This window comes from Ovis aries, chromosome 18, assembly GCF_016772045.2.
Source record: "Ovis aries strain OAR_USU_Benz2616 breed Rambouillet chromosome 18, ARS-UI_Ramb_v3.0, whole genome shotgun sequence".
NCBI lineage: Eukaryota > Metazoa > Chordata > Mammalia > Artiodactyla > Bovidae > Ovis > Ovis aries.
The window spans coordinates 25268351-25287275 of NC_056071.1; the positions used below are offsets into that span (position 1 = coordinate 25268351).

At 42.7% G+C, this 18925-nt stretch overlaps 1 protein-coding gene across 1 annotated transcript in view; it reads right to left on the reverse strand.

Moving 5' to 3' along the window:
* TRPM1 (transient receptor potential cation channel subfamily M member 1) overlaps window positions 1-18925 on the reverse strand; it is a 76608-nt gene that overhangs the window by 28566 nt on the left and 29117 nt on the right. Inside the window, exons 11-17 of the mRNA XM_060401392.1 lie at window positions 18221-18394; window positions 17918-18052; window positions 17021-17071; window positions 13059-13199; window positions 11967-11996; window positions 7230-7522; window positions 5185-5413 (exon numbers count right to left, since the gene is read on the reverse strand). Of these exons, the coding sequence (XP_060257375.1) occupies window positions 5185-5413; window positions 7230-7522; window positions 11967-11996; window positions 13059-13199; window positions 17021-17071; window positions 17918-18052; window positions 18221-18394 (1053 nt within the window). The remainder of the gene's footprint in view (window positions 1-5184; window positions 5414-7229; window positions 7523-11966; window positions 11997-13058; window positions 13200-17020; window positions 17072-17917; window positions 18053-18220; window positions 18395-18925) is intronic.

The following is an 18925-nucleotide window of genomic DNA, read 5'->3' on the forward strand; positions in this document are numbered from 1 at the left end:
TGCTCTGATGGTCTGTGGCTTATTTGGTTTGGTACATGGACAGAATTGCAGACACTGAGAAATGTGAACAACCACCACATTGTTCAAGATGAACAGCAAGCAGGATGGTGTGGAATCCTAACTTAAAAAGTGAAGATCTTACATTGAGTTTCAAAGCAGGTAATTTTTTAAAGTAAAATAGAGTAAATAAAAATCAATTAATTAGACCAAAATATTTTAAATAGAAATAACTTAGATGTAAATGTGAATATATGGGCCAAGAGTTGGAAGACGAATGTGACACCTCAAAGAAGGATTTGTGGATGTACTTAGTGCCATTGAGCTGTATAGTTAGATAAGGCTAAAATAGTATGTTTTATATTATGTGACTTTTATCACAATAATAAAAAACATAAAAAACAAAAAAAGAAGAAAAAAACTCAAAGTTTTTCTGAAGAAGTAGGAATTCTGCCTCAAGAATGTAGGATAGAAATCCTGATTTCTGTATTACAGATTCTGATTTACCAGTCCTCATACTCAATCATGTGTGTTGATTCTATAAAATAAATAAATTGGTTTTGTTCTTCTAGGAAAACAAGAAAGAAGAACTTAGCATGGGCTCAGCCTAGACAGCAAAAGGATGGCCTAACCTATAGATGGAGACCTCTGTCATTTTTTCAAAAAAACACGTTTCTGTTTTTATTTTTTAATTTTTTAGCCATGCTGGGCAGCATGTGGGTTTTTAGTTCTCTGGTCAGGGATCGAACCCCCAGCCCCTGTATTGGAACAGTGGAGTTTTGACAACAGGACTACCAAGGAAGTGCCACTCTTGCCATTTTTATCAGTGTTGTGCTGTGTACCTCCAATACTGAGCTGTTTCCAATGTTAAGTCCTAATTTTTAAAAAAACTTCCCCCTCAGCCATCCATTATTAAGAACAACACAAAGGGGCTATTTCTATCATATACTAAAAATTATATTATAAAACATTAATAATTAAAACAGTGTAGTACAAGTATATGAAGAGACCAAACAATGGAGCAGAATGGAAGGATCCAGAAAAAGATTCAAATACACAAAAGTCATTACTTGTGAGACAAACACCTCATCCAATGGGAGGAGTAAAGATGACTAATGCACGGCATTGAGAATCTGTGTGATCATCTATAAAATAATTAAGTTGAATCCATATCTCACACAGTCACTAGAATAACTGTCTAGCTCAATAATTTCATGAAAGAAAATAGGGGAGAGGGATGCATAGAAAGACAATTAAACAACTAAGAATCATCCCATGAGAATTCTTTCATAAATGGAGGAGAAAGCCTTTCTAATGATGCTCCCAAATGAAGACACAATCAAAGCAAAGATCAATAGATTTCATACTTAAATCACAAACTTCTGCACAGCAAAAACACATATCACAACCACAGTAAAAAAAAAAAAAAAAAAAAAACTCATGGGAAAATATACTTGCAGCTCTTGACACAGGCAAAGGACAAATCTTTCTAATTAGGAAAGATCTCCTAGACTTCAAGAAGGAAACTTCTAACAACCCAGCAAAAAAATGGGAAAAGCAGTGAACTTAGGGACATTTGTATTTACAGCAAATGGGTTTATTTTCACTCACAAGAGATATTCAGAGACTTTCAGGTAGTCCAGTGGTTTGATCCCTGGTCAGGGAACTAAGATCCCATGTGTAGTGTGGCCAAAAATAAAATAACAATAAAGAAACTGATAGCATCTTTAAAAAGGTGGGGGATGAGGTGGGGGAAAGACATTCAAAGAAACTAGGCAAAGATCTCATTTTTTACCATTAGATTGTAAAAATTCCAGTGTGTGCTCACACACCATATTGGTGGGATTGTGGGAAAACTCTCTGCACAGCGGCAGGGGGTACACTTCCACAGAAGGAAAGGCTATCAAATCAAAAGTCCATATCCCCATGGGACCAACAGCTCCCCTTCTGGATGTTCACCTAGCAGACATGTGAGGCACAATGTGTGTCCAAGAGCAGCCTTGGTGGCCATGAGTATAGCAACCCCAGGGGTGAGTGACTTGCACTGGGGACTGGCCTGAGCTGTGACAGTCCGGTGTAAAGGGAAACAGGGGAAGCAGGTAAGAATGAAGGAATGTTCTATGTCCTAATACAGAAAGAGTTCCCACAGAAGTGGAAAAAATGTACATAACAATGACTATGTCAACCTTGGTGAAAAAGAAAAACAGTAAGTATATTTAATTCACCAGGAAAAGAAAAGAGAGTATTCACATTCGCTTTACATATGGAAATATACATAAGAAACAAATATCAGTGGTTGCCACTGGGTGGAATAGGTCACATGGGGGACAGGAGTTAGCAGAGAGACCTGTTACAATGTTGCTTCTGTATTATGTTTTGGTTTTTGGGCCCAAAGGCATGTGGAATCTTAGCTCTTTAACCAGGGATGGAACCAGGGATTGAACTTTGAAAGGTGAAGTTTTAACCACTGGACTGCCAGGGAAGTCCCATAAACAGTTTTAATTTTTTCATATGTTCATATGATATGAACAAGTCAAAGAATTAAATTTAAAAAAACAATCCTGGCTTTATAATAATTACATATTTATATTGCAAATTAAAAATGCTTTGAAGGAAATTTGATGCTTACAAATATTCATACCCATGGATAGACATTATATCACAAAAAAAGCATTAGGTTAAAAAAAGAAAAGGAAGAGATTGCAAAACACCCACCAAATCTCAAAAACATAGTACAAAAAAAGAATATAGACTATCTCATTAATGATATTTTTCCTTTTGAAAACATTTTGTACCTACTGGTTTAAATCAATATATTATTAAAATTAACTTCAGGACTTCCCAGGTGGTCCAGTGGCTAAGACTCCGAGCTCCCAATGCAGGAGGCTCATGTTGTCTCCCTGGTCAGGGAACTAGATTCCATATGCTGCAACTAAAAGGTCCCACATGCCTCTGTGAAGACTGAAGATCCTGCAGGCTGAACTAAGACCCGGTGCTGCCAAATAAACAAATAAGTTTTAAAAGTTAACTTCAACTGTTTCTTTTTTACTTTTTACAATGTACTTGAAAAACTTTTCATAGCTATTAAAAATCTTTTTGTAATACAAATCTTTTTGTATTTAAAGTTTAAAGCACATATGTAATTTATTCTGTTGGACAGTGCTGCTGAAGACAATACAGTTTAATCTCACTCTTTAAATTCTGGCATGTTTAAAAATTACTTTTTAGTATATATATTCAACTACTTTTTTTTTTTTAGCTGTGCCAGGTAGCATGTGGGATCTTAGATCCCGACTGGGGATCGAACCAGTGCCCCCTGCATTGGGAGCCTAAAATCTTAACCCCTGGACCACCAGGGAAGTCCTGGTGAACTTTTAGTACACATGTACCCTGTTTGTTTGTGGGTTGAAGAGCTGGAACATATGGACCTGTAGACTTGATCACAGAATGGACTTGGGGGTGCTCCTCTGGCTTTCTTATTTTCTGCCACTTGGCAGCTGCATGCTGAGGCTGGACCAGACCTTGGTTGTTTTTTTTTTTTTAATTTTATTGAAGTATAGTTGATTAATTAATTAATTAATATTGGGTTTAATTTCTGCTGTACAGCAAATTGACTGTTATACATATATTCTTTTCCATCATGATTTATTACAGAATATTGAATATAGTTCCCTGAGCTATACAGTGGGACCTTGTTGCTTATACATACTATATAAGCTAGATTGCATCTGCTAATTCCAAACTCCCAATCCTTCCCTCACCCACCAACCCATCCCCCTTGGCAACCACAAGTCTGTTCTCTATGTCTGTGAATCTGTTTCTGGTTCGTAGATATGTTCAGTATAGAGGTTCCTCAATAAACTAAAAATAGAGTTGCCAAATGATTCAGCAGGCCCAGTCCTGACCATATATCTGAACAAAACTATAATTCAAAAAGATACATGCACCCCAATGTTTGTTCATTGCAGCGCTATTAACAATAGCCAGGACATGGAAGCAACATAAATATTCATCAACAAAAAAATGGATAAAGAAGATGTAGTACATATATACAATGGAATACTATTCAGCCATAAAAAAGAATGAAATAATGCCATTTACAGCAACATGAATGAACCTAGAGATTACATGGGCTGCTCTGGTGTCTCATCAGTAAAGAATCCGCCTGCAACACAGGAAACGTGGGTTTTATCCATGAGCTGGGAAAATCCAATGGTGAAGGAAATGGCAACCTACTCCAGTATTCTTGCCTGGGAAATCCTATGTACAGAGAAACCTGGTGAGCTACAGCCCATGGGGTCACAAAGAGTCAGATGCAACTAAGCCACTAAACAACAACGACAGGGATTATCATACTTAGTGAAGTTAGTCAGACAGATATCATACAAGGTCACTCACATGTAGAATCTAGAAAAAGAATACAAATGAACTTATTTACAAAACAGAAATAGACTCACAGACATAGAAAACAAACATATTTAATAAAGCCAAAGCAAGGAGGGATAAATTAGGAGTTTGGGATTAACAGATACAAACTATTATATTAAAATATTTTTAATATAATATTAAAACTATTATTACATAATAATTTTATGTAATATTACATAATACTATGTATAAAATAGATAATCAACAAGGACCTACTATATAGTACAGGGAACTATGTTCAAAAACCTATAATGGAAGAGGATGTAAAAAAGGAATATATATATATGTATATATATAACTGATTCAATTCGCTGTATACCTGAAACACAACATTGTAAATCAACTATATTTCAATGAAAATTAATAATAAAATGATAGCAAGTACTTTCAGAGTCATAAGGCAATCTATAGACACAGAGCTCAGGTGCCTGCCTTAGTGGTGGGTGGATGGTCAGGGGTGCACAACTCATTAGAGTGGACTCCATGCCCACAAGCTAGTCTTGCTGCAGGTTGGGCTCTGGTGTTAGACCACCCGTGTTCAGGTGCTGCCCTTCACCTTACAGCTGGGATCCTAGGCGAATCCCTTCATCTCAAAGGTTCAGGTTCTCCATCTGTAAGGCAGGGATTGCCACAGGGTCTCCCTCCCAGGGTTGTTCAGAGTCATGGATGAAATAATCCACAGAAAGCGTTTAGCTCAGCCGGGCAGAGAGTCAGAGCCCACAGGTGTCACTTGACACTACATAGCCACGTCACGGGTACCTTCAGGCCAGGGTTCTTCCTCATCCGCAGCCTCCCCATCCACATGTCCGTCAGCAGCATCTGGCTGCAGGTGTGGGCAATGAAGTCCCGGTGTTTGGCTGCCACAGCCAGTTTGAGGCAGGTCGAATTGCTCCAGTTTTTCAGCTCGTACGTCAGTAGTTTCATGGCGATCTGCTCATCATGCTTGTAGGACTGGTCCAGGAGCTCCACAGCCAGCTGGCCAAAGTCTCTGCCGAGACACAGATGGGAGCGGGTGAGGCAGTCATAGCCACATACTTTGTTAGAGAGCCGTGTCCATGGGGATATCATGGAGCCACAGGACACAGAGTCCTTGACTCCCTGTCCTCTCCCAGCAGGGAGCTCCCAGGTCAGCCAGGGGCAAGGGTCCGTGCTGAGCCATGTTGGAGGCTGACTTCCAGAGGCCCCGTGAGGACAAGTCGGCAGATTAATAAGTCTGGGGAGCCTTGGCTTAGAGAAAGAAGTGTGTCCACGCTTTCATTAGTTTTACCTCCAGGTGCCCCACCAAGTTCTCACAGGGAAGATGGGAGGAGAATCCCCTCATCCTTCCAGCCTGGGGAGGGTCCATTCTGAACTGTGCCCAGAGCACTCTGTTCTTCCTAACAAAGCCTGCCCTGGGAAAAACTAGTTAACCAGAGTTCAACCTATTGGTGTTTTATCAGAGCCTGACTGAGCTGAGGATAGGGAAATACCTAGCTCCAGCCCCCTGTAGCCATCCTGTCCTACCTAAGAGGTCCTTGGGAAGATCAAGTCCAAGGGCATAGGTTCACTAAGGCTGTACTCCTCTGAATGTGTGTTTCCTTATGAAAATCAGTTTTGTTGTCTTTGCATTTAAATTGTGTTTCCCAGAAAAAGAATCAAGGACATAGAGAACACAGCAGTGATTACCAACTGGAACTGAGGAAGGGAGGGGGTGGGTAGTTGAGGTTAGCAGACATAAGCTTTTTTATATAGGGTAGATAAATAACAAGGTCCTGCTGTATAGCACAGGGAACTATATTCAGTATCCAATGATAAAGTATAATAGAAAAGAATATAAAAAAGAATCATGTATATATGTATACACTGTTGTACAGCAGAAATTAACACATTGTAAATCAGCTATATTTCAATAAAGATATACTGTCTAAAATTGTTTTTTCACAAATATCAGGTATTAATGTATGTATGTGGAACCTAGAAAAATGGTATAGTTGATCTTATTTGCAAAGCAGAAATAGAGACACAGACATAGAGAAAAAATGTATGGATGCCAAGGAGGAAGGGAGGGTGAGATGAATCAGGAGATTGGGATTGACATATATGCACAACTAGGTATAAAATAGATAACTAATGAGAGCCTACTGTACAGCACAGGGAACTCTACTCAGGGCTCTATCGTGATGTGAATGGGAAGTAAATCCAAAAAAGAGGGGATACGCATATAAGCGTAACTGATTCTCTTTGTTATACAGCAGAAAGTAACACAACATTGTGAAGCAACTATGCTGCTGCTGCTGCTGCTAAGTCGCTTCAGTCATATCCGACTCCGTGTGACCCCATAGACAGCAGCCCACTAGGCTCCTCTGTCTCTGGGATTCTCCAGGCAAGAACACTGGAGTGGGTTGCCATTTCCTTCTCCAATGCATGAAAGTGAAAAGCAAAAATGAAGCCGCTTAGTCGTGCCCGACTCTTAGTGATCCCATGGACTGCAGCCTACCAGGCTCTTCCGTCCATGGGATTTTCCAGGCAAGGGTACTGGAGTGGGGTGTCATTGCCTTCTCCGGAAGCAACTATACTCATATAAAAATTAATTAATGAAAAATTGCATTTCCATAGTTTGCACAAGAAGACAGTCAACAAAAACAATGACGGTCCAGAAACGCCTCAGAAAGACAGAAGGAAAAATATTGACACAATGGACAAAGCATCTGATGAACAAGCTTTAAATATGATGATACTTAAGTATTTGCCACCCTTCCTGGAAAAGGAGTGGTTCTCAGAACAACCAGGTCTCCCTGAGCTCTACGTTCCCTCCAGACACTCACTTTGAGTTGTTGTCCAGGTCCTGGGAGATGTCGTCCACCAGCTCGCTCTCGGAGGACTCGTGGGCCATGGATTTGTAGAGCTTGCATGCCACCAGGGCCTTGGCCATGCTCTCCTCCCCCCGCTGCCAGAGGAAGACCGCCATCTTTTGGCGCTTCATCAGCACAGCCCACACCATCAGCTCGTGGAAGGGGTACTGGAATCGACTCACAGCCGGGTCGTCCACATCAATGTCCAACTCCTCCTCCTTTTTCTTTTTCTTCTTTTTCTTCCCTTTGGCTGGCGGTTCGTCATCCTGAGGGGAGAGAAACACCCTTACCGTGGCTCTGCCATAAACATGCAGTAAAGGGTTTCAGGACCAACTGGAAGAAGGGAAACCTCGCTGTCTGCGGGAACAGAGAGACTTCTTAAGTACATCTGTGTGTCCACCCATCTTATGAATTCTTTTGAAAAGGTGCACATGTTTATTATGAGAAGTAAACCATTGAAAATCAAATGAGCTGAAAAGGCATACTACTGTTTGAAGTTTATATTCCTGGGTTGGCAGGTTTGTTTGTTTGTTTGTTTGTTTTTTCCAGAAGCCTCTAAAAATTGAAGAGAAGCTGCAAAACTGAAAACAAAAAAAACCACTTCAATCCAAATCATCCTGTGGGAGAGATAAAGCCCAAAACTCATTTCCTGAGGGATGTCTTTAAATACCAACACTCTGAACCAGAGATAAATAGGAAAAATGTAGAAGGAGGTGGAGAAAAATATCTTGGTTTTCTACCAGTGGTTTGGGCTTCCCAGGTGGCTCAGTGGTAAAGAATCCACCTGCCAATGCAGGAGATGCAGGAGACAGGGGTTTGATCTTTGGATTGGGAAGATCCCCTGGAGGAGGAGATGGCAGCTCACTCCAGTATTCTTGGCTGGAGAATCCCATGGACAGAGGAGCCTGAAGGCCTACAGTCCATGTGATCTCAAAGAATCAGACATGACTGAGCATGCACACACATCTACCAATAGTTTAAGGAAGCAGGGGTTCTATTTTGAATGAGATTTGTCTTCTCATGGATGTGTTATAAGTGGAAGGCCAATGCTTTCCACTTCCAAGGGATTATGAGGGGTCATTCTAATAATAGAGCAGGATCCTAAAGGAAGGCATTCATGACTGGGAAAACTGGTGGTGAAACATGCATGTGGCATGGAATCATTCAGAAAACTAAGATCATGGCATCTGGTCCCATCACTTCATGGCAAATAGATGGGGAAATAATGGAAACAGTGACAGGCTTTATTTTGGGGGGTTCCAAAATCACTGCCGATGGTGACTGCATCCATGAAATTAAAAGACGCTTACTCCTTGGAAGAAAAGCTATGACCAACCTAGACAGCCTATTAAAAAGCAGAGACATTTGTTTGCCAACAAAGGTTCATCTAGTCAAAGCTATGGTTTTTCCAGTAGTCATGTGTGGATGTGAGAGTTGAATTATAAAGAAAGCTGAGCGCGTAAGAATTGATGATTTCAAACTGTGGTGTTGAAGACTCTTGGGAGTCCCTTGGACTGCAAGGAGATCCAACCAGTCAATCTTAAAGGAAATCAGTCCTGAATATTCATTGGAAAGACTGATGCTGAAGCTGAAACTCCAATACTCTGGCCACCTGATGCAAAGAACTGACTCATTTGAAAAGACCCTGATGGAAAAGATCGAGGGCAGGAGGAGAAGAAAACGACCAAGAATGAAATGGTTGGATGGCATCACTGACTTGATGGACATGAGTTTGAGTAAACTCTGGGAGTTGGTGATGGACAGGGAAGCCTGGTGTGCTGCAGTCCATGGGGTCGCAAAGAGTTGGACACGACTGAGTGACTGAACTGAACTGAACAGACTATTCCAGGCTGAGGATCCAGTACCCAATAGGATAACAAAAATGGATCTCTGCTCTTTTGCAAATAGCTTTCTCATCAGTGAGCTTCTTTTATTCTCACACTGATCCTGAGAGGTTGTTAATGTCTTCTAGTCAGTCAGATGAGGAAGTTGTGGCTTAAAGGCTGAATAATTTGCCCACGTTCACATGAATGGAGAAGCTGGGCATGGGGCGGGAAAGGGGGTGGAGCCTGAGTCATGACTAAACCAAGTTTTATAAGTTCATTATGAGGTGTTCTGATGTTTTTATTGAAAGTATGATATCTTGCCTTGAATTTAAATGTTTTTGTTCTAATTTGTCCCAGTAAAACTGCAGTTTCAGTCATTTAGGGAATATTGAAATTAAAAAAGAAATATAGCTTTATTTTCAAGATTATATCAAGTCAAATAAAAATCCACTAAGGACTAATGAAATACTGTAAAACAGAAAGCTTTTTTTTTTTTTTTGCTACACTACAAAACATGGAGGACCTTAGTTCCCTGACCAGGGATCAAACCTATGACCCCTGCAGTGGAAGCGCAGTCCTAACCAGTGGAGTCTGCCAGGGAAGGCCCAAACAGAAACCCCTCTAATCCTACCTTTCCATAGTATGTTACTAAAATATTAATTATATGCAACTTCTCATAAACTAATTTTAATATTGCTATAGACAGAAAATAACCAACAAAGGGTTCATTTCCCTAAAGTGCATGAACAGACACAAAGCAACAAGTGAAAGAGAAGCAACCCAATAAAATAACAAAACATATGAACTGGAAGTTAAGAAATGAATCCATCCACAATCACAAATCACAGTAAGAGCCTCTAAACACGCCTCAGTCAGAAATTAATTGGAAAAAACTAGTACATATAGAAGCAAATTGAATAATAAAATTACTAAGTTTGATCTGACAGCATGCTGAAAGCGAAAGTTGCTCAGTCCTGTCCAACTCTTTGTGATCCCATGGACTATATAGTCCAGGGAACTCTGGGCAGCCTTTCCCTTCTCCAGGTGATCTTCCCAACCCAGGGATCAAGCCCAGGTCTCCTACAGAGAAGTATATAATTGTGCCCAACAAACTGAGAAAATACATTTGTTCCAACACACTTGGATCATTAACAAAATTCCACCTGGCATTATTCCTCAGTTCTTTTGAGATTTTCAATCTCAACAAGTTCTAGATATTGGAAATCATACAGTCTACACCCAAAGAGTAATACTAGAGATCAATGAGACTAAGATAACCACAATAACAAAAGTCTGTATCTAGGCAACTTAAAATATGCTTATAAATAACTCTTGGATTAAGGAGGGAATTATAAACTGTTTAGAAATGAATATCAATAAAAGTTCTACTTACTGAAACCTGTAGGATACCATGAAAAACAATGCTCAGAGGAAAATGTATACTGTTCATGAATTTATTGAAATACAAAGAAGATTGAAAATGGGCAAACACTTTCAAATTGAGTCAATAAAAATAACACAATAACTCCATACAAACTATATGGAAGGAATGAATGCAAATTAAAATATATTAATAAAATAGAAAAAAGAAAAAAGAAAGTTGCTGGGTTAAACAAAAATACCAATGAAATCCAAAGACAGGTATGGTTAAGAAGAAAGGGAGAAGATATGAAAAAAAAAAAAAACAACTGGAACAAGAAATGGCACACAACTAAAGACACTGAGTAAATTGAAAAAATTAAAATACTCGGTAAAGGTTTATGGGGCTTCCCAGGTGGCTCAGTGGTAAAGAATCGCCCTGCCAATGCAGGAGACATGGTTTCAATCCCTGGGTCAGGAAGATCCCCTGGAGAAGAAAATGGCAACCCACCCCAGTATTCTTGTCCGGAAAATCTCATGGACAGAGGAGCCTGGCAGGCTACAATCCATGGGATCACAAAGAGTAGGACACAACTGAGAGACTAAACAACAACAAAGATTTACACCAGTGAACCTGAAAGTCTAGATAAAGTAAATTGTTTTCTATGAAAATATAACTGACCAAAGCTGACTCCAGAAAATAGAAAGCTTCGATGAACTCCTATTATAAACGTTATTACTACAGTGGTGAAAAAATGGGCCTCTAACAACAACACTGGACAGGCTATTATATAGGAGAGTTCCACCAAGGCTTCACTAAGCAGATAAACCCTACACGATACAACCAACCTGAGAGACTAAGGGATTGTGCAACACTGACTTTCATAACCCTGCTAGTTATGCTGAAAGTCGGTGTCAACTGTGAACAAGAAACAAAACCTCCTACCCTGAGTCCATACAGAAATTGGAATGCTACTTAACTCATGAATTTATTTGAGAAGAATCTTTACAATACTCAGTCTTAATATTGTGTTATGGTACTTCTTCTACTCGTTTATGTATTTTCATGTCTAGTGATTTGTTCTTAAGTTCACTTGTTAGGTTATTTCTGGATATTTTTGTCCCATTATGAGGAAACTTTGTTGATTTTCCTGGACTTTCTAGATACAAAATATTTTTCTGCCAATAATAATTTCTTCCTCCTTTTATATATTCTCCCTTTATTTATATTTTTATGTGGTAAAATTTTCAGAACACTTTTAAAAACCAGAGGGGATAATGATGCCAACAATAATGGGTGAGCTTGATTTGTTCTTGATTTTAATAAAAGTCAGCTGGGTGGCTTTTACCTTTTAAAAAAATATCTATGACCTTTGAATATAATCTGACTAAATCATCCAAGTAAATCTTGGTGTGTGGTGAAGTGGATTTATTCATGGAAAACAAATTCAATCAATTTTATGTTAAATACAAAATGAAGAGGCTCCATGATACCATGAAACCACTGGAAACAAGTCCTACTTACTTCCATTCCCAGAAGTTTGAGAGCTTTCGGCTGCATAATGAAAAGGGAGGGAAAAAAATTCAGTGGAATCAGATAACTGAAGTTACAATACTATGAGTTATACATTATTGATATCGCTAGTAGATTGATAATAGATTAAAAAGTACTTGGGGTAGGGAGGTTCAAGAGGGAGGGAACATATACATATACATATGGTGGATTCATGTTGATATATGGCAGAAACATTGTATTGTAATATTGTAAAGCAATTAATACTGTACAACACAATATTATAAAGTAATTATCCTCCAATTAAAAATAAAATTTTTAAAGCACTTTGTATAATTAACAATGAAGGACAAACCTAAGGAAAGCATTTGTCCTTCACAGTTAATGATATAAAGTACTCTTTTATCTATTAAAATCTATTTTCCTTTCCTCTGCTTCTGTCAGCGCAGGTCAAGTGAGGAGAGAGACGTGCAGACATGGGACCCCCACCCCAGGGAGAACAGAGAAGGTCACTCACAGAAACACAGACACAGAACTATGGGGCTCTGAGTAGGGCGAGAGGAGGGCTTCATGGGAGGTCTCACACATGAGCTGGGCATGGGATACACATGGGGTTTTGAAATGGGGAATGTGGCTGACACATTAGTAGAGTTTGTTCTGAAAGTGGTACATGATCACCCACAACAGGGTGCGGATAATGAGGGAGAGCCTTAGACGCTTTGATCATGAGCTTGACAGTGATTCCTCAGGCACTGGGGAGCCTTGGGAGTTTGTGGGCAAGGAATGCCCCAACAGGTTCCTCATTTTGGAGGATCAGGGTGGCTCGAGCGGTAGGATGCATGGAAGAAAACAGAGACAAAGGAGCCCAGGAGGAAGACAGTCGTGGACAAAGGAAGGGGCAGGTGCAAGTGCTGGGCTGTTGGCCCAATGTGTGGAGGAAGAAAGGATGCTTCACACCGAGAGCCACTGCAGGAGGATTGGAAGATGTGTGGGGGGATGGGGTGATGAGCTTGGCTTTGAATAGGCTGAGTTACTGTGGAGGTGAGCAAAGAACCATGTGTGGCCCTGGGAACCGCAGAAGACTGCGTGTCTCCTGAGCTCTACCCTCTTGGGTCCAAACAGGTTGTTGTAGAGGGTCCGGAAGCTCTTGCGCGTGTAGTTGCAGCGGTAGGCACCACCCATGAGGTACTCCAGTACGAGCCCAATGTCTATAAGGCTGATGTGGTAGTCAGGAGGAAGGTTGCCCTGTAAGGAAAGGAGCCATGTATCAGGCCCTGCGAGAAGCTCCTGCAGCCTGGACTGCATCACACACCTTGGCGTCGTGGCCATCCCTGCTGGTGATGTGGGTGTTAACAGAAGCAATGGGGCGTTGAACAATCTTCTGTTACCACAGGATGGAGGGAGATAAGAGGGTGAACCATGTTCCAGAAAATGGGTTAAATTTTCCCATGAGATGAGTTAGAAACCCGCAGGGCTATAGGGGAGAGGTCTGGGCTCGTCTGTGGGCTTGGACAGAATGATCAGTAATGTGCATTTAAACATAAAGGAAAGAGGGACCTTCCCAGTGGTCCAGAGGTTGAGACTCTGCCTTCCACTGCAGGAGGCGCCAGTTTATTCCCTGATCTGGAAACTGAGGTCCCACATGCAACAGAGTGAGGCCAAAAAATAAAAATAAAGAATATATATACATATTAAGAATGTATATGTATGTACAACTGCATCAGTTTGCTGTACAGCAGAAAATAACACAACATTATAAATCAACTATACTTCAACAAAAAATTGATTAAGGGAAAAAATCATTGGGAACAGATGGTGTAGCTAGTACAAGCCTTCCTTGATGTGAGTAGATTTGCCCTGTTGAGAAGGTGCTTTGACAGCTGCTTGCAGGGGAGAAGGTATCTTCAGGGGCTGGTGTCCAGATTTTCTATAGAAGGTGGGAGTGAGCGCATGATGGGCAGGAGGACTCTGTGGAAGGTAGGGGGAGGACGGGACACTCCTGGGACTGGGACCTTTCTGGAGAAATCTCCACATGGTGCCCCAGGATTTTCTGAGGGACCCCGAAGCTTTCAGTAAGAACACAAACTCCATGAGGTGGCTGGGAGTTGGTGAAGGGGCAGAGTTCTGCTGCAGAATGGATGAGGCTGTGTTAAGATGAAGGCAGGGTGTGGGCAGAAGGGAGAGGGACTGAGGGCATCCATGCACCTGTAAGCCAGTCACTCATGCCCCCGGGCAGCTGGCTGATCCAGGAGGCAGAGCCGACCCATCCGTTATAAGGGTGCTATACTATGTGCTATTTCTGGCTTAGTTAACTTCCTGCAGCTGAAATGATGGCGGAAACCTGGGGTCCATCCCATGGAGACTCTGTTGTCATTTAGTCACTAGTCATGTTTGACTCTTTGTGACTCCATGGACTGTAGCCCACCAGGCTTCTCTGTCCATAGGATTCTCCAGGCAAGAATACTGGAGTGGTTGCCATTTCCTTCTCCACTCATGGAGACTACACTTTTCGAATGTCCTCCTTGTGCACAGGGACCTCATCCTTCACTTAGGCTTTGCAAGTTTGTTCAGCCCTCATCGTGATCCTTGATCAAGTCAGGGATTTCACATGAGGGGACAAGATACATCTCTGCCTCGGTGAGCTTGTTGTTTGTGGCAGGGGAGGGGATTAAGGGCCAAGCCACCCAAATCTCGACACAGCAGCATGTTCAGACACCCACTCTGCCTGAGTGGGCAGGTGAGAAAGGGCTTCCTGGGGAGGGTGACACTGAGGCAGAGCAGGGGCTGCTGCAGCCGAGGGCAGAGAGTACCACAGATATGATCATTCTTGGCCCCAGGACAGAACACATGAGCGTGTGGTGGACCCCGTATGGTGGGCATGTGATGGGCCCAGTGGATGCAAGTGTCTTAGATGGAGCCTCAACTTCATGAGATGTAGGAGGCTTTGGCTTTCAAGTGATGGCATCCTGTGTCTGGGGAGGGCGGGAGGAGAATGATCGAAGCCACTTAGGTGAGACCTGGTTGGTTGGGTCTACACTTGAGTAGCAGTGGCTTTTGACTCTCAGTGCTTCCTTAATTAAGAAATCTGGGAAAGTGGGAAACAAGGGCAGGGCAGGGCAGTCCCTGGCTCCTCTTGGTTCCCAGACCTAATGATTCTGCTCTGATCCAATGAGCATTTGTGAGATAGGCTGGGACTGGGGACCCTTCAGTGCAATGCTTGCACCTGGACACATCTCTCCTTGAACAACAAAATACAAAGGAACTGTATGGGACTAAAAATAATCACATACATGTGCAGTTGGGGCAAATTCTGGACCCAAAAGATACAGGGAGACCAAACATTGCAACTGCCTCTTTTGAGAAGCCTGGGGCAAAAGCAGGGTACTGCCCCCTTCATATAGCACCATGGTTTTTCCAGTGGTCATGTATGGATGTGAGAGTTGGACTGTGAAGAAAGCTGAGCGCCAAAGAATTGATGCTTTTGAACTGTGATGTTGGAGAAGACTCTTGAGAGTCCCTTGGACTGCAAGGAGATCCAACCAGTCCATTCTAAAGGAGATCAGCCCTGGGATTTCTTTGGAAAGAATGATGCTAAAGCTGAAACTCCAGTACTTTGGCCACCTCATGTGAAGAGCTGACTCATTGGAAAAGACTCTGATGCTGGGAGGGATTGGGGGCAGCAGGAATAGAGGACGACAGAGGATAAGATGGCTGAATGGCATCACCGACTCGATGAATGTGAGTCTAAGTGAACTCCAGGAGATGGTGATGGACAGGGAGGCCTGGCGTGCTGCGATTCATGGGGTTGCAAAGAGTCGGACACGACTGAGCGATTGAACTGAACTGAACTGAAGAGGTGAACAAACCACCTAAGTCACCCTTCCAGCCCGACCCTGGACACACACCTACTCTCACTCCACTGCCTAAGGAATCTGCTTGCCCTTCCTCAGGGAGCAAGCAAGGGAAACTGTTGTTTGTTCTCACTCCCCATTGCTGCAGCAAGAACCCCAATAAAGCCTCACCTGAATTCCTTGTCTGGCCTCTAGTTAATCTCTATTGACTGGGGAAGGTCAAGAAGCCAGGTTGGTAACATGTGTAGTAAAAACCACATTCTCACATCAGTAGAATCAGATATCTGTTTGAAGCCTAAACAGTCTTTCTGGGACTCTGACTGAAGGCCCTTTTCTCCCGTATGAGTTGTTCCCTCCTGCTCAGAACACAAACACACATCCTGTACTCTGCATGCCAGGGGCTGGATTCTGGCCTCATGAATCATTCTCTGTTAACCTGGTCTGATCCTCCAGCCTGTGGTGGCCAACAGGACCCCAGAAACTCCACAACAGAACAGGGAGTAGACAGAATCCTACAAGACTGTAAGGAGCGGTAGTGCTGGAAAGGGTGATGGGGCTGTGGAGTGGAGGTGGCTATCACTGTCTAGTGAGGAAACAGGGCCAGGAAGAAGTGTTGCGTGGGACACGCAGAATGACATGAGGCCTGTCCTGCTAGGACTTCTGGAAAGAGGCACAGGGAAGGAGAGAGGGCAAATCTGAAACATGTAGAGCACGAGGGCCCTGGGCAGCAGAAAGGAACTTGCTGTCCTCCCCCACCTCCACCCCTGGCTGGGACCAACCTACCACCAAACGGTCATTTAGAGCAGGCCGATTGTGTGTGGGATAAACACCACACTTGAAGAAGATGACATTTGAAAAAAGTAAACTCTTTTTATGCAGAGAAGAATTCATGATTTCTTATGCCTCCAATAAAATGATACCACATTTGGAAATTTAAAAATTGCTTTAGAAAATGTCTTATTGAAAGAAGTCAACAGGTAAAGGACTAGAGAACAGCAGACTGGGACTTGCCTGCTGATCCAAGGGTTAAGACACTAAACTCCTGATGCAGAGGGCACAGGTTCAATCCCTCATCAGGGAACTAGACCCCACATGCTGCATGGCATGCAGCCAAAAATTAAATTTAAAAAAAAAAAACAAATAAACCTTGAAATAGCTCATTCAAAAAAAAATTATATATATAAACAAAAGCAAAGACAAAAAGAGAAGACTGACCTTTTTTACATCCCTCACCAGCAAATGAAGTGTATTGGGTGGACCCAGTCTCTGAAAGAGAAGCATTCAGCCATATTAAATATGTTTTTCTCTTCAACTCTTAGAGCAAAATCCAACTGTATAGAATTAATGAATTTGTGAAAGCTGGGATGTCATCCACTATCAGCCTATGTCTTTTACAACACAGGACTGGTCATGAGTAAGAAGTATCCTGTATGTTCAAAAATATGTTAAATACCGTTTATCAAATTATTTTAAAGAGAATCTCACAGGGCACCATATCGTCTTAAAAGTTCACCAAGTTTTACAAGCAACTGCTCAGGACCACCTCTAAGGCTTAAAATTTTAGAACAGGGCAGGGAATGTATATCTCAAAATTCATATGGTGAGAATACAAGCCAAGAAGATTTTATCCAAACACTGTGATTCTCATATCAGGAGCTCCTTGTTGTGCAAACTCAGTTTTCCATTTTTATCAAAGCCTCATAAAAAGTGGTAGTCCCCAGGAACAAATGACTGCTCACCCCGGGAACTTTTCACTCTGATAATGATTCTAAGAGCTGGACTCTTCCTTTGAAGAAACTTGTCCTCATGCACCATCCTTCAGTTAATGGTACAGATGGGGTGGGGGGCTGGGTAGCCTGGCAGAGGTAGGTGAGAAAGGGACCCTCGCCGAGCCACTGGTCAGGTGAGAACACTGGCCTTTAAAGATGCATGCTTAGACACTCCGTCATGTCTGACTCTTTGTAACCCCTAGGACTGTAGCCCACCATGCTCCTCTGTCCTTGGGATTCTTCAGGCAAGTCAAGTGGGTCGCCATTTCCCTCTCTCTTCCACTAAAGCCATGTTCTGATGGGGCCAGCTCCCCTCCACTCTCCCTCCTTCGTGATCACTCACTGTGTTATAAAGCTCTTCCAGCCTCGGGATGGTGAGAAAGTGTTGCATGTTGACTCCATTTTCAATCAGAAGCTTCACAAAGTCCACACGGTCTAAGACCAGTGCGTCCAGCATGGCCTGCTCCAGAGCATTCACCTGCGTGAGCCCAGGAGAGGGGCATGAGTACCTGGGGGGTGCTGGGTAGGGGCAAGTTCACAGGGCAGCTGAGGAGGCAGCGAGAACTGGACCTTCCCCTCGAAGAGGGTGACTGGCTCCGAGGAGTCCCTGTGAGCCCAGGAAAGGGACCAGAGCCGTCCCACCTACCCAGTTCAGCAGCTCAAGCTTCCGGGGGTCAGTTTCTTCCTCTACTTCCTCCTTCACCTTCCCTTTCTTCTTGCCTTTTCCTTTTCCTCTTCCCCCCTTGGTGGTCGCCGTGGGTGGCTTCTTCTCCTTCTCCGTGGCCTTGCTATCTGTCGGGGGTGCCAGGCTTCCCAGGGGCTGCAGTTCAAGCAGGCAGGGTTGGGAAAGGGATTAAAGCTTCCCCTTGTCCCAGGACCAGTGCCTCCCCTCTGCATGCACATGTGCACACACACGTGCACACACACACACGTCCAGATACACAGGAGCACACACATGCATGCACAGATACACAGGCACACACACAGGTGCAAGCATGAGCACACAGACAGACATGCACACAGGCAACACAGGCACACATACTTGTGAGCACACATGCACACGCATACACTTAGCTGTCACAGGCCAGGTTGTCTGGTGGCAAAGACCCTGATCTCGTGACCCTCTATTACTTATATGCTTGAAGTACATTCATGTACTTTAAGTGGCTGTTTCAGTTGATGTGTGTTGTTGTCCAAAGGAAAGGGTGCTGAGAGGTAAATTCAAAGGCACCAAAAAGAAGTGTCTGTGGAAAGTGATGGAAACGAGAGAAAACAGCTGTGCGGGGCCGGAGATGACAAGTGAAACCACAGATGCTTGTGTGGAGAGAAGCCTGGGCTGAGGTCTCCTGGG